The 16334-nt window shown below is 36.7% G+C and overlaps 1 protein-coding gene and 2 long non-coding RNA genes across 4 annotated transcripts; 2 read left to right on the top strand and 1 right to left on the bottom strand.

The window, feature by feature from the left end:
- Positions 1-3334: 3334 nt before the first annotated feature.
- On the bottom strand, positions 3335-6788 carry LOC112175545. 2 transcript variants are annotated; one of them, XM_024313229.2, is made up of 11 exons: positions 6586-6788; positions 6426-6484; positions 6238-6321; positions 5703-5797; positions 4744-4833; positions 4569-4616; positions 4175-4366; positions 3940-4089; positions 3786-3848; positions 3641-3691; positions 3336-3556 (listed from the first exon to the last, which is right to left on the bottom strand). In XM_024313229.2, the coding sequence occupies exons 5-11, from the start codon at positions 4826-4828 to the stop codon at positions 3510-3512; spliced, it is 636 nt and encodes a 211-aa protein (XP_024168997.1). In that variant the 5' UTR covers positions 4829-4833; positions 5703-5797; positions 6238-6321; positions 6426-6484; positions 6586-6788; the 3' UTR covers positions 3336-3509. The 2 variants fall into 2 exon arrangements, with proteins under 2 accessions (XP_040367882.1, XP_024168997.1); XM_040511948.1 differs by having other exon boundaries at positions 3335-3556; positions 5889-6321; positions 6426-6788.
- Positions 6789-7316: 528 nt separating this feature from the next.
- Positions 7317-8409, top strand: LOC112175842. Its single transcript, XR_002926671.2, has 3 exons — positions 7317-7443; positions 7589-7625; positions 7997-8409. It is a non-coding gene; the product is annotated as an uncharacterized LOC112175842 (long non-coding RNA).
- A 4981-nt stretch (positions 8410-13390) lies between these two features.
- On the top strand, positions 13391-15738 carry LOC112175841. Its single transcript, XR_002926667.2, has 5 exons — positions 13391-14187; positions 14353-14359; positions 14614-14799; positions 14944-15026; positions 15491-15738. It is a non-coding gene; the product is annotated as an uncharacterized LOC112175841 (long non-coding RNA).
- Positions 15739-16334: the final 596 nt, after the last annotated feature.

The following is a 16334-nucleotide window of genomic DNA, read 5'->3' as shown; positions in this document are numbered from 1 at the left end:
GTTGCGAAGAAAATTGTCTCTATCGGATTTGTATAAGTATTAATAAGCAAATCATTTGGAATTTCAATCCAAGATGCATCTATATCATTTTCATCATTAATTGAACATATACGACCTTCTCCAATTTCCAATAACCAATTTGCAAAAGTTGAAATATTTATTTTATCTTCGTCTGTTAAATTTTGTCTTAATAATCTCATATTTTCTGTGAGATGAAATGTTTTAAATGCTGGCCAAAGATATGAACTATTCAACGAAGCTTCAATTATTTGTTCTTTGGTTCCTCCTGTAATCACTGATAATATTTGTCTAAAATCTCCACCTAATAATATAGGTTTACCACCAAATGGTTTGTTAACTTGTGTATCATTTGAATTAGACATAATATCACGTAAAGATTTATCTAGTGCTTCAAAACAGTGTTTATTAGACATTGGAGCTTCATCCCAAATAATTAATTCTGTTTTATCAATTAGTTTTGCGAGATGCGTACCTTTTTTTATTGGACATATTGATAAATTATTGATTGTCAAAGGTATTTTAAATCGAGAATGAGCTGTTCTACCATTTGGAAGTAATAATGAAGCGATTCCAGATGAAGCAACAGTTAAAACAATTTTTCCTTCAGATCTTAATTTACTTGTTATCGTGTGCCACAAAAATGTTTTACCAGTTCCTCCATGTCCATGGACAAAAAATGTATTACATGTCTTCTCTTCAATAGCCTTAATAACTTCATCATAGACAATTTTTTGAAATGTATTTAATTGAGTCACTAAATTCGCGTGTTCATGTTTTAACTGAAGACGATCATAATCTAATTCTTCTTTTAATAATCTATTATTTAAATCTAATATTCCATCTAGATTAGGCATTGGTAATTGATACTTCTTTAATGAACTTGATGATTTGTTAAGCATTTGTTCTAATTCATATAACAATTTATTTTTCAATTCAGATTCTGGCAAAATTAGATTTGGATTCCCAACTTGAATTCTGACATTATGTAAAATGTCATCACACATATTTAGCCAATATGAATTGAACAATGTTTGAGGACTTGCTACGTCACAAAATAAAATTATTGTAACAAAAAGTTGTCGAATTTCAAAAGCTGTTGCAGTATGTAAAGAATCTGTTAATGCTTCAGTCCATTCTTTGTCATCGCCTAATAAACCCAAAACTCTACAGGCTTCTTGGTAAGAAGTATATGTAATGCCATTAATAGTTTTTATTGCATCATAATCACAGCAACCTTTTTGAATATTTAATAACATTCTCATAAAATATAATTCACCTAATGTAGGCTGTATAGACGCAATCCGACCAATAGTTTGATGATGTTTTCGTGGGGTCCAACAGTTGTTCTTATTGTTCCAAACAAATTTAGTTGGAAATTCTGTGTAAGTTAATCCAGTCGCTTCTGGATAAGTTGAATTTGCTTTAAACCAACCAGTAAGCGTAGTATCTTCTGTACTTTTTTGATTTATTATTGATTGCAGAGATTGAAACTCATTAAAAACAATATTCTGTTCTAAAGGCATATGAATTTGCAAATGCTGCACAGCAGGATGTCGAGAATGAATTGAATACTCAAATAATCTCCATACAGATTCATGAGGAGTCAAATATCGACAATTAAGATAAGTTGTAATCTCATCATTTAGATTTTCATATAGTAAAACTCGAGCTCGATCTGGACCTTTATTAATGTATTTAAACAAATATTTAATCAACATTGACTGAGAACACCATTCAACATTAATATGAGCATTATATCTTAATAATAAATTTGAATTATAAGGAACAACAAAATTATTTCCAATATACACGTTATTTCTTTTTACAAATTTTGTATCATCATCACGGCGTCTATACACTGGAGGTAAATTTGTTTCAAGTTTGGTATTTATATTATATGGTTTTGGAAAAAATTTGGAACATTTTCCATCTCGCATGCAAGGAGATTTTGAATTTATTTGTCCGCAAGGTCCATGAATCATAAATTGACTGACAATTTCAAAAAGTCTTGGATTAACATTTTTATCTGGTAATTCCGCTGAGATAATAGAATCTACATCAGTCGTTGTATAACATTTATAATCTTTTTTTAACCAAAATAACATGTGAGCATGAGGAAGTCCTCTCTTTTGAAATTCTATAGTGTGCACATGTGCTTCAATTTCTCCAAAAGGTTCTCCAGACTTAATATAATTAATCATATCTTGTAATTTTACATTAAACATTCTGGAAATGATGTCAGGTCTATCTTCAACTTTATACCCAGGTTTCGTCTTTAAATATCTTTCTATTTCTGGCCACTTAACATTGCATGTAAAAGTTATAAATAAATCTGGATTACCATATTCTCTGCAAATTGCCATAGCATCTTGATAATTATTAATCATATCTCTAGGACTTCCTGTATGAGAACTCGGTAAAATGATTTTTTGTCCTAAATCACGACCTTTATTAATTCCTGCTGAATTAGCAGCAAAAATATCTTTATAAATTTCAGTTCGAAAATTCTTTTGATTTCTTCTGATCCAATCTAAACGATCTTCTTCAACTGTTGCATAAGCATCAACTAAAAATTGTTGAAATAATCGTCCGCCTTTTAGTATGGTATTCACTTCATTATTTCTATCTTGAATTTGATATGCAATATAAGCACGCATTGAAATTTTCTGTCTTTTGTTTGTATTATTTCCTGCAATTCGTTGCATCAATAAATCTATCTTATATCCATCTTCACCATATGGAAAAAGTATTGGATATTGCAATGCCATGTACTTTGGATGAATTTTAGAAATACGTTGTAAATATCCGTTATTTGACTCAATAATTATATCTTTATTTGAATTGTGCTCTCCAATATCACCAACTATTAAACCACCAATTTCTTCAGTCATTGGTTCTTCGTATTGTTTACTATCAATAGGTTGACGATTAAGTATACTCATATTTAATGAAGGTATAGAATGACTTTCAAATTTATCTCTCATTGTTCGAAATTCTTTCACTAATTCATTAATTTCATCAAACATTTTAATCAGTCCTCCAACAATGTCTGCTTTGATATTTGCATTTACATGACCAGGATCAATTGCATCCACACGATTTGAGACCTCATTTTTTGTATCATACACGTATAATTGAGCATATTTAGGACTTTCTCCATCAGAAGGTAATACAGAACCCATTAAATGATGTACTTGACCACTAATTTTAAAGACATAAGGACCTGATCCAGTGTTTATTTTACGATCAATTGTAGCTCCCATTGATGTAAAAGAAAACATTGAATTATAAACTCTGATATTTTCTCTAAAAACTCTGCTTTCTGGACCATTATTTGGATCTAATAATGTATCAAGAAAATTTGGCACTGGTTTGAGTTGCTGAAGTTTGATTTGACCTTTTTTGCAACAATTTGGATAAATCAGAGGCGCATTTGAAGATGTTTGTTTATTAGCTTCTCCAAACCAGAAACTTGCGTTGCAATAATATCATACATGATTATTATCACCTGAATCTTCATACGTGACGATCAATCCTGTGATCAAAATTTCACTTGTCATAAATAATTTATATTATAATCGTTGTCTCCAAACAATAACTTAAATTTGATAGGAATAACCTTCTCTACTTTTTTGATACACTGCCTGACCAAAACGATGCGACGATTGACCTGAACATAGAATTTTGTAAAAATTTATCTGCCTATGAATAAAAATCTTTTACATTTCGAGCTCTTAACTAATCATTAAATGCAAAAATTAGACCTTCAACTTCATCACTGTTCGGAAGTTGAGAAGAACTGCCTCTGTCTAAACATTGTGAGGTCCCTGCACCCAAAAATCAAAATAGATAAGCGAATCGTATACAAACTTTATCCACTGTTTTCAATTGCATTATAAATATGTAAATTTGCATCACCAGAAAAACTTTGATTTGAAATTGCAGCAGTGTTTTGTTGATTGCTTATAAATCTCTTGCGACATTGTTGAAATCGACTGGCATCATCATTCCCAGCACTGTATTGAGTGTCTAAATGTCGGTCCCTTTTTCTCATCCTCAACTCAGATGCTATAAACAAAATGCAAACAGTATTACTTATTTTGAACTTAAAAACAGAAAGCAGATAAACAGTTTAAATTCGATCCATGCTCACCACGCCTTGATCTTGGATGAATTTGATGGTCTTCGTCCCTACCAGAAACTGCGGTTCCAGTTTCAGATATACTACCAATTACAATTTGGTCATTAGATATTTCTAGGACTTCCCTTTCAGCATTATGATTTTCATCTTCATACTCCTGTAACAATCTCTTACTTCTTGTCCACCTCGTCTTTGGAGCCATAACTGCTTTCAAAAAACTATACATTAGCTTTAAATTGAAATAGTTTTGTTTTGAAATTTGAACATCTCAAATACAAACACTGGAATATCTGTTTCTCTTTCAATCGGAACAAAAATAAAACAACAAATAACCTAACGACACGAACACTTCCAATCATAGTTTAGCAATCATATGTAGTCATTCAAACTGTTCTCAAATTTATACCTGAATTCAAAGCAGTTGAACAACCTGACTGCACACTGTTCCAACAATCTGAGAATCAAGTGACAGAATTTAGAAATCCAACAATGGTCATACAAACTATAAACCGAGTACAAAAAAGACAATAATGAACACAGATAAAACCAGTAAATAAGAATAAGACTGTAGCATTTATTACCTGAATAAGAATAAGAGATCAAGATAGTGTTAACCAATACACAAAGGAACAGTGGCAGCAGAACGATGTGTAAACGCTTTTGCATATAATCTGTAAAAGTGATAGAAAATAACAATAAAATCTTGAAATTAATCACAAAACTACCAAGAGATCTTCTCTTATAAGACCGTAGTTTTAAAATAAACTGTGCGAACTTAAAACAACATACAAAGTGAAATTATAGAAACATTGATAGCCCTGCGTCACTGATCTAGAAACAAACATCGATAAAATAAAAGTCTCTCACACTTTAGTTCTAACCTTCAAAACCCAAAAAAAAAATATATATACACACACACACACACACACACACACACACACACACACAATTTAGTTCTAACCTTGAAAATCTTTCACTTAAAATTTGACTGCACAATTTAGTTCTAACTTTGAGGAAAAGAAAAAAAAATAGACCACTATATGCATCAGTTCTAACTTGATTAACCTTTAGAGAGAGGGCAAAAAAAAAAAAAAAACTCTTCGACCAAAATTCCCCTACAAATCAAAAACTCTCTTCGACCAAACTGTCTCTGCTGATCCTAGATTCTAGAAACCCTCACAAAAACCAGATTCTGTCATCTAACATTCTGAATAAAGCTGTTGAAAGACCAATGCATATCTTTAGTTAGTAAAGTTTTATTCTAGAATCAGATGATACTAAATTCATACCATTCAATTGCTCACTTTAAATTCATACCCATTTCCTAATTCATAAAAGCAGATTCGTAATTCGACACAACAAATGAATAGAAAACACATGACAAATCAATGATGAGCTTTTTCTTTTACTTTCCATATTAATCTAATTACAAAACAGCTTACAATGTTCGCATAAGAAAAAAACAGACCCATACACAAAGAGGAACTGTTGTATGAGAAGTTTAAAATTCAAAGAACAATGCACAGATAGAGGCTTTTACCTGAAGCTTTAGTTAGCTTTGGCAGACAGCAGATAAATGATTGTTTGCTTCTCTGTTGCTGCTAAGTAATTTGCACTTTTGAAATAGAGCTGAGGCTGCATACAAATAAATGAAAAGAGGTCTTCAATAAAAGAGAAAAGAATAGTGTATAAGCAAAATGTATCCCCCATCACTCCTGTTTTTTACATTTGAATAGGTAGAGTGAATTTAGCGATGATCAACTCTATTGGTATCCAGCAGCTAGAAACAGAAAGCAATAGCAACAGAGAGCAAAATCAAAGCCAAATCTTGATCAGGTAGAAACATGTAGATCTCAAAAATTGCATCAGAAATCATTAATCATCTAGACGAAAAATCAGAAACACCTACATCAACTTCCCTAATCTAATTCTCTTGAATCTTAAAAGATCTATCAAGGCTTGTGGCAATCAGCCAAGGGAAAAAAAAAAGAAAAAGAAAAATAGAATTATAACATGAACTTTCCTCAATTGATCACATTGAAGAACATGCAACAATCAAAGCATAAACCCATCACCTGATTGATCTAACACGTTTATCTTCTAAACCCAGGTACGATGGATTTACTTGTAGCAGATCACCAACTCAAAACACAATTATCCTGAAGTCAAACACAATGCAAAATTAATATAGCAAAAGAGAAACCCAACAACTAATGAAGACAAACCCATGCACAAATCTCAATCAGAACACAAAACCCCTCACCGATTGGTCTAGCACGATTATTCGAAACCCAACGACACCGAAACCTGATCAAGCCCCTTCTACATCGCATCAAAAGACAACAAATACCGTCAAATAAAGCCCAATTGCATCCATCTAAATCAAGCACAACATGTATTTCAAAGAAAAGATCCAGGCTTACCAACGACACCTCAAAACAATAAACTGAGATTTTGAGCAGGAAACGTATCTCTATCTGTTTGGTTTTGGATTTCAGTGCAAGGAGAGCGAGAGAAATTTGTTGATTCGAGTGGAGAGCAAGAGTGATTTGGACTGGGTTCACTGCGACGGGGAGAGAGAGGAAAACAGATCGATGAAAGTTTCGTGAAAAATCTTCGAGAGAGCTTTTTGGAGAGTCTGACGGGGTTGAGGTTGACCTTAGAAGGACATCAAGCTCGATAGGTGTATGGTAATTGATCACTACACGTGGAAGCTTGGACAAACTGATCAATACGTGTACAAAGCAATGGCAGCCTGAGATTGTAGGTGAAAAGCAAGAGCAAAAACGTCCTTTCCACACCCAATGAACAGGTGTGAACAGTTAGTTTGTCTTTCGTATATTTAGAATATGGAAAAAATGAGATGTCTAAATGCCAAGTTTGGATATTTGAATAAAAACCCTATTTATATAGAGATTTTGTACTGAGAATTTTTTACATCAACAGAAATTTACACGTCACAACGAAGAAGCTTCCTCCCCCTTTCCAAAAAGCGGCTTCGGCGCTCGAATTCACACAGCAGCCAAAAATCACCACCTTGGGCTTTAAATAGAGAAAGGCCCATAGCAGTTCACAGGCAGCTAGGTTGGGCCTACCATCTCTATTCTGTACAAAGACTTCATTCTTTTTCTCTCTTTTTGATTTGTACTTGACACAGAGACTGACCCTAAACAAATCAAAGACTGTTGAGTAGGTATTAAAAGCATACAATGTTTACCGGTAATCGGAGACAAGAAGAACGAACTGGAAGATATGGAACTTCAAGGCTGCAATACCTTCAGGTTACCTCCTCCTGCTATTTGTTCTAATTTTACACAATTGGTTTTTGCTTAATCTTCTTATTGAATGAAATTGTGCAACTAATTACATAAGCTGGAGTTGATTCTAATTTATTTCACTTGCCCGTATACTTCCCTTTTGTTCCAGGAATTGGTGACTCAATTTCAGAGTAGTACTGGTCAAGGTATGCTGTGTTTGGTAATCAATTAATTAATGTCTTTCTTGTTATTTCATCAATACTTGAAATTGATGGTGCATTTCTATATCTCTATAGTTGCGATGCATTGGCTTTAGCCTTTAGGTTCCATTGCATCTCACCGTATGGAAGGCTTCTGTTGAAAGTTGAAACCTACAGCTTATGTACTGATATGTATTTTGGGAAGTATGTATAAGAAATGGCTTGTTCATTCGGATTGTATAATCTTTGGTGGTTTGAAAATTGTGTCCAAAAATAGTCAGGCTGAGGCTATCTGTGTCATAAATTTTTTTAACGGCCCCTTATTCATCTGTTGGATATGTCTATCAACAAACTTCAGTTTTGTTCTTCCCTTGCAGAAACAGGTTAAGAGAAAATTGTAGCTAATCTGGCAGACTTTGCTTCTGATCTTTACAACTATACCTATTTGGGCCTGGTTTAAGATACTTGCTTTGATGTTGAATTGATTTAGCTATGAAGGTCAAATGTTCTGCATACCAATTGGAATTGGATCCCTTTATCTTCTATGCAACACATCTAATAAGGAAGAGATTATTAAGTACTTGATGTCATGAAGAGATATGCTGTTGCTGAAGCAGTAAATGTCAGCTTCAGTAACCTAGCAAATGTATTTTTGTACAAACGTGTATCTGAATAGAAATTTGATTCAGAGTAGTCTGTTATTAGATGAACCTATCAAGTCTGTTCTTTTTGTTCAGGAAGATAGTTCTTTGGTTTGGCTTTGTCCTGCCGTCCTCAATGTAATATGTAAATAGATCGAGTTTCAAGAAAAAATACAGTAACATGGTAAATGCATTTCTTTAATTGATGAAATTTTTGATTAGCTATAGACATTCAAGTTATAGGTTTCTTTATCAAATAGCATTCATAAACAGGATCATTGCAAGTTTTACTGGTTTGTTTATAGACCTTGCCAAGTCAATAATTTTAAGCTCATTTTTATTCGTGGTTATATTCTTCCTGAGAATAGGAGTTACAAAAGAAGATTGGTAAGTGATGGCATAGATGAAGCCTGTAATGCATTTGAACCACACGGCTGGAAACGGAATTGTGATAGATATGAAGAATACCGTGACTCCAAAAAAGATGCCAAGTCTTTCGAGCACCTGAGCAACTAGTGGGCAGTTGGAATGAACTGAGTTGCTAGTAAAGAAACAAGTAAGGGCAAGCAAGATAGCAAGCTCAAGAAAGTAGAAGACTACAGGGAGCTGAGAGTGAACTTGGACTGATAGGAGAGCTATGTCGATTGCTGATGCTTAAGCTAAACATACAAATGATCTTGGCCCAATCTAGGTTGCGGTACTGTGGTGCTTGATCAGGCGCTCCTTCTGGGTCAAGATGGGGATCCTGAAATGGGCTGATACTAATATTCTGAACTAGCTGGATCATTTTTCTGATAGCTGCAGTAAAGATCATTTCGCAGCCTACCTATTTTGAGACAGAGGGGCAATGGTCAGACCGTCAGAGATATATGAGAGAGCACGCAACTGAATATGAAGGAAAGAGTTGATAGTACCTAGCTTTTATAGAGAAGTGGACTTGACCAAGTTAACAAACCAAGCAGCCAAGCTCTTGTAATGGCGTCGATAATGGTCCTTCTAATGATAATGGTCCAAAAAAAATAATGGTCCTTTTCAATGAAAAGCTTTATGTTGCTACAGTTGCATGCCAGAAAGTGTTCTGATCCAAAGAAGTCAAGAAAGCAATGATTACTCAAATTCTTTCGGACGAAAGAAGGCCTGAAGCTGAAATTGTCGGATACATGCAAGCAGGCGACACCCAAACAAGATCCCACAAGTGGAAGCCCAAATAGTTTGATCAAGTTACAATGTGACTACGCTGAGTACACTGGGCCGTTAAACCTCGGCCCAAAATGAAATCTAGAGCTTGATGCATTTCATTGGATGAGACTGAAAATGCTAAAGCAGAATCTAGTAGGGCTGGGCACGGGCCGGGACGGGCCGGTTACTAAGTGATACCGAACCCGGTACCGAAAATATGATTCGGGACGGGACGGGACTTCGGTTTTTTAAAGTTGGTACCGAAGGTACCGAAACCGATCGGGATCGGGTCGGGCCCGGGCCCATTTCGGGATCCCATATATATATATTTTCCTATACTTACGTAATACCAAAAAAAAAAAAAACTGGAATGAAGTATTGCAGATTATGCAGTAATGCAATATAGCAACCAAGTCAAAAACTGGAATGCTTGTTTGCTCCTTGTTTTATTGATTTCTATCTCATTGATTCCTCCAAACATATGCTTGTTTGCCTCTTTGGTTTGCTGCCAATATGTTCTTCACTGGGTTGCTTCTGCACTTGGATGGCCTTATAAATTATTGGAGTGCTGCTGCTGCATTATTCTTCTATTGTTGGTGCTGCTGTTCTCTGCTTTTGCTGCTGCAACTTTTCTCACATTATGCTGCTGCAACTTTTCTCACCTGGTGCTTGGTTGCTACTGTCTTGTGCGTGTGTCCTACTGGAATTTGCATCATTTTGCTACTAGTTTGTATGATCATACAGACTGGAATTTGCATCCTTTTGCTACTAGTTTGTATGATCATATGGAAAACGTACACATGCACATGTCTATATTAATATATGCATATAAGCAGACCAAAAACTAAATAAAAAATTAAAGATTTAGTTTAATTAATTTAAACGGGACGGGACGGGATCACCCGGTATCGATTGGGTTAGTACCGGTACCGGGCCCGTTTCCACGGGACGGGACGGGACGGGCCCAAACAGTAAATTTCAGATTTTGATCCCGGCCTGTTACGTCCCGAACCTAGAATTTACGATTTACTTTCGTGTTGGACGGTAAATTGTTAAATATTTTCAATTTTGAACTTTTTGGGATGTTTTAGTGACCCTAAAAGTTGACTTTTTGTTCGGGTCAAAATTTGAGAAAATGTTCTTCACGAAAGTTGTAGGGGACGTTAAACCGAGCGCGGGCATATGTGGTTCGTAAAAATCGGACTTCGTATGCGAGAGTTATGGCCGAAATTGTAAAGTTACTGTTCATGGTAACTTTTTGATAAAAGTGGAAAGTTACCCGGGTGGGTTTCCATTTCTGGAAACCACCCCAACTCTTTCTCTCTCCTCTCCCCCGATCTCTCTTCCTCCGGTTCGGCCCTTCTCCCTCTTCCATCAATTCCGGCGATTCCGGCCACCATCCGGCGTGCAACCGGTCACCACAGGGGCGCCTCAACCCGCTTGTGATACCAGTGACCTGGGTTTGGGGAGTTTTGGACGGAAAAGCTCGATTTCACGCCGGGAAGGTAAGGTTGCAGTTTTGGGGATTTTGCCGATTTCCGGCCATTCCGGCCACCTCCGGCCACCATATTCACATCGAAGGTTCGGTTTTTGCAGGAGATCATTTTGCCTAAGGTCTTGCTTCTCAATTTGCAGTGTGGAGGTGGAATCGATCGAACCCGATTCTAGGGTTCTTGAGGTTTTCTGGAAAATTTTCCCCGGTTCGATTCGGCCACTTAGAGGTAAAATTGATCAATGTTGTAGTTGAGAAGTTGATTGGGTCTGTTGAGTTGATGTTGTTGCCGGAATTTGGTGGTCATCGGAGCAGGTCGCCGCCGGCGCGTGGTCCCCACGTGCCGCCACTGTAGGTAGCGCGTGGAGGCGCGTGTTGTAGGGTTTTAGATGTCATTTTAATCCCCTATACCAGTTAATGGTTGTAGGATTTAGTGTATGAAGTTTGGTTGACATCGGAGGATTTTCGGATTGAGATTAAATGGTATAATTATCGGATTACGTGAATTCGAACGTCGGAATTATTTCGAATTCACTCAAGAATTTATTTATCGATGATTGAATATTGATGGAGTTAAGAATGTGGTAGATTGTTGAGAAGTCGAATTTGTAGGAAGGGGGATGATTTTACCTTTTCAATTATAAGTATCGTAAAGTTAGAATCCGTCCTGTAAATTATATTTATGATTGTTATTCGTACAGGACGAGAGGAGTCTCCATACGAGGAGAATCACGAGCGACGTCAGGATTGACCGCATTTTGTGAGTGGACCTTTGATTTTAATTGATGCATGCAAATTAAATTCCGCATGTTTTAAGATATTGATTTATCAACTTAATTATCGAGCATTTTATTTTGGTTTGGTTTATGATTGATTTTTTGGTTTGGAACATTTGAATTAAATTTCGTTATGCTCGATTTGAGGACTTTGACTCATGCGGATCAATTTATACTATTTATTTATTTCTACTCGACGATTTGAGATTATTAATGAGTTTTCGAGGAAGTATAATTTTATACTCATTTATACCCTATCTATATTTGAACTTGAGATGAGCTTGGCGTGCGGGGCCACGTCTTTATACATTTGGATTCGTACTTTGTGAAATAAGTGGGGAAATGATACAGTTTTGCTTGGCTTTCGACTATCTTCTTTTTCACCATACGCGGGTCATGTGCTTAGGTCTCCTCCTCACTTACTTTGTGTTTGTGGGTGGCAGTGAGGTAGCTTTCTCCTCCTCACGTGGGTGGTAGTCGAGGTTATATTCTCCTCCTCGCACAATCTATGTGCGAATGGTAGTTGAGGTTATTAGTTCTCCTCCTCGCACAATCTATGTGCGATTGGCAGTCGAGGGTAGGTAGAGCCTGAGGGGCTCCATTCCCGTATGGTGAACCCATTTCCCCTATGTTCTTCGATTGTTTTTCTTGACTAGCGGGGCTAGTCGGTTTTTCTTAATTATTGCATGCATCAGGAGTTTTATGGAAATAAATGTGGAAAAGTATAAAACCCTTTTTCTTTCAATTATTTATTTTTGTCCACTCACGCTAACGTTTTTATATACTTTTCCCTGGGCCCTTCGGTTTCAAATGCCCAGATTGCAGTACTGTTGCTCGGTGTACGAGAGTGAGCCATAGTTACCGCACCTGCTTCCGCCATCACATTCTGTAGGTTACCTGGTTAACCTACTGTATTCCTTGTCTTTTTATATTCCTAGAATGCTCTGATTACTAAGGGATGTGTGACCCAACTTTGATGTATTATATTTGAGGTCTATGACCTAAATTTGGTGATTGTAGTAAATTGTATCTTTCGGAGTTTATGTTTGATGTGGGTAGCTGTGAGTTGGGTTGTTTAAATGTGGGAGCAGGGTGGCTCCAGGAGTTGTGGTTGGATTATTAGAAGTGAATTTAGCTTTCAACAGGATTTTGGGTTACCCATTTTTAAGGAAGGTTATGCCGAAATTTTTGGTAAATCTTCTTTAAAGGTGGGTCCCGCAGGGCCACTTCGGATTCCAGGGTGGAATTCGGGGCGGGTCCTGTCACGGCCCATACCGGCAGATTTCGGGACGGGACCGGGACTTCGGTTTTGGGTGCCCACCCCTAGAATCTAGAGGAAGAGCTAAAACAAGAACACAGTTACATCAGTGACAAAGACGTTTATCATTTCCTTCCCACTAAGAATGGAAGTAATTCCAAACGGAGTAGCCATTTGTCCACTTTTTGTTAATTGATGCTTGTTAGAATACATAGATTTTGTAGAAAATCCTGGTATCATTTCATTATCTGAGGTTCAGGCTCTACGTCCCCCTTGTATTATGTAATTTCATTAATCAAAAATTAAAGACAACCGCACCGATCCTTTTCAAAAAAAAAAAATAATAATAATAATGAAAGTAATTACAAAACAGGATCATAAGCCAGCAGAGCATATAGATGAAGCAGGTTGCACATTTGAACCACAAGGGAAATGGAATAGTGATGGATATGAAGATTTCCGTGACGCAAAAGAAAATGCCAACTCGCTCAAGCACAAGAGCAGCTAGCTAAAATTTGAAGTCAATAGATTTGCTCAAGAAGAAGCAAGTAAATGAAATTATGATGGCGAGTCCAAGGAAACAAAAGATCACAGAGAGCTGAGAGTGAATTTGGGCGGGGATAGGAGAACCATTTCAATCGCGGAGGCCGAGCAAAACACGACAAGTAACTTGGGCCAATCTAGGTTGTGGCATCTAGCTGCTGATGGTTAAGCCATTTCTTCATCGTCTAGATAATGAAGCCAGCCAAGTTTTGCTAGAATTTGGAGGGCAAATGCTTTCAGATAACTTTTAGTATACTTCATGTTGTTGGGCTTGTAATGTTCTTCAATCATCGTCTCCTTTTATATTGGGCCAGAAACAGTAATAGCTGAATTCACAGATCACCCGTCCGCACAAACCACCACTTTTCCATATTCCCAATCAGTCCCCTTCTCTATTCTCTCTGGAAACGCAGAGGCCAATAGGAATGAAGGGCTCTTTCTTTTCAGAATTTCTATCAAGGTAAAGATTTAGTTATGATGTTTATATGTATGAGCTCAATCTGTTGTTTGACTCAGTTTCCCCAAAAGGAAACTCTCTGCGCGCAAGTGTAGTAGAAACAAAAGTTCTCAAACTTTATGAGTAGGTACAAGTGTACAACAGCACACAATGTTTACCAATGATCGCAGACAAGAAGAGTGAACTGGAAGATCTAGAACTTCAAGGCTGCAATACCTTCAGGTTCACTCCTCCTACTGTTTGTTCTAATTCTGCACAATTGGTTTTCGCTTAATGTACTTGATAAATCGAAATCATCAATCTAATTACGTATGCGGTAGTTGATTCTGATGTTTCACTTGGCCATGTACTTCACTTTTGCGGCCGGAATTGGTGACTCAATTTCAGAGTGAAGGTATGTTGTGTTTGATGATTCAATCTCTTGTCTTTCTTGCTATTTCGATGATACCGGAAGCTTTATGATGCATTTTTACGGCTCTTTAGTTAGGATACATTGACTTTATGTTCCATGGCCATGTGGATCGCATGGCTTCTGTTCAAGTCTTAAACTTTAGATCTGGTTTTTTCCTTGCAGAAACAAAAGAGAAAATCGTTGCTAATTTGGCAAATTTTGCTTATGGTCCTTACAACTATACCTATTTGTGCCAGGTATAAGATACTTGCTTTGATGTTGAATTGATTTGGTTAAATGCTCTGCATACCAATTCGGCCTGATGAGAATTTCATAAGATTACATACGGCTCAATGTGGTGGAACTTTTTCTGGACTGCATAAAACAACCATATGAAAAGCTTGTGGAATTTAGGGTAGTTGGGATCTGCAATTGTTGCCACGGTGAGTCTACTGTCTACATGTTATATCCTTTTGCTGATCCTGTCAGTGGGCTGCAGCTCTTAGTTTCCTTAACTAACCATAAAGTTAGTGTTAAAACATCAGTGTTTGGCATCTAATTTAACTTCAGTATCTTAAGTGATGCAGATCTGGCCGATGAAACAATTATCACTCTGTGTGGTGGGATCCCTGTTGTGATACAATGTTTATCAAGCGCAGTTAGAAACACTGTAAGTAGGAAATTGTAGGCAACGTCACTTCAATTCCATCTAAAAAGTACCTTATTTTTTATATGTAAACTTATGTGTGCATCTTATACTAAACTTTACTTGATTTGATGTGTGAATAATTGAAAACTTATTGATTAGTAGGTGAATTATGCAATTGAAATCACTTTATTATCTGTGCAACGCATCAAACAAGGAAGAGATTATGAAGCCAGAAGTGGCTGATGTCATGATGTATGCTGCTGCTGAAGCAGCAAATGTTGGCTTTAGTAGTCTAGCCCAGGCATTTCTGGACAAACATGTTTCTGAAAATGAATTTTGAGACAGAGTAGGTCTGTTAGTTGAATGAACTATTGAGTCACATCCTTTGTTTGTTGTTTTCCCTTCTTTGGGCTAATGTTTTTTCGTGAATAAAATAAAACATCCTTTGTTTGTTATTAATCTTTCTGTTTCCTTTTTGGCATCAGGGTACTTGTAATATGAGAATAGTCTCAAGAATGGTACGTACAGTAAACTTAAGAACATCTATACGCAGAAGACAAAATGATGGTGCATGTATTCCTAAGCTTCAAAGCAGAGATAATGGTGAATGTATTTTTTTGATGAGATTTTGGAACTATATAAGCAGATGACTGCTTATACAACAGTATAATTCTTTATTAAACAGTATATGTGTACAGGTTCTGTGTTGAGTTTATTGTTGTTACTTCACTTACCATTTCGGCAATTACAAAAGAATATTGCAGACCAGGAGACCACATAGATGAAGCAGGTGACAAACCTGAACCACATAGGAAATGGAATGATAATGGCTATGAAGAAGGCAGTGAGTCCAAAGAAGATGCCAAGTCGCTCAAGCACTTGAGCCGGTGTTGGGTAGTTTGAGTGTATGAAACTGCTGACAAAGACACAGTAATGGCAAACAGGATTGCCAAGGCGAGAAAGTAAAAGGTTAGAGGGAGTGACGAGTGAATGGATTGTAATGCCATGTCAATGGCGGCTGCCCAGCAATACACTGCAATAATCTTAGCCCAGTCTGTGTTGCGGTGTGCACAGCTGGCTCGGCTACCACTGCTTCTTGGTCAGGACTCAGGAGGACCATCAAGTGGGCCAATTTTCTGAAGTACTAGGATCAGTTTGGTAAAAAACAACTTTATGCAGTTCATTTTGGCCCGGGATAAGTCTCCTTTGCCTATGGTGTGACTAATTGTGGGAGTTGCTCACTTGCTATATATAATTTCAAACATACAAGGACAAAGGAAAGTGAATGGAAATGGCCCCTGCTAAAATTGCAGCTAAAAAATTCATCAA

Source organism: Rosa chinensis, chromosome 7 (genome assembly GCF_002994745.2).
Source record: "Rosa chinensis cultivar Old Blush chromosome 7, RchiOBHm-V2, whole genome shotgun sequence".
Taxonomy (NCBI): Eukaryota; Viridiplantae; Streptophyta; class Magnoliopsida; order Rosales; family Rosaceae; genus Rosa; species Rosa chinensis.
Note: the sequence above shows the minus strand (reverse complement) of the source record. Positions and strands in the feature narration are given on the sequence as shown.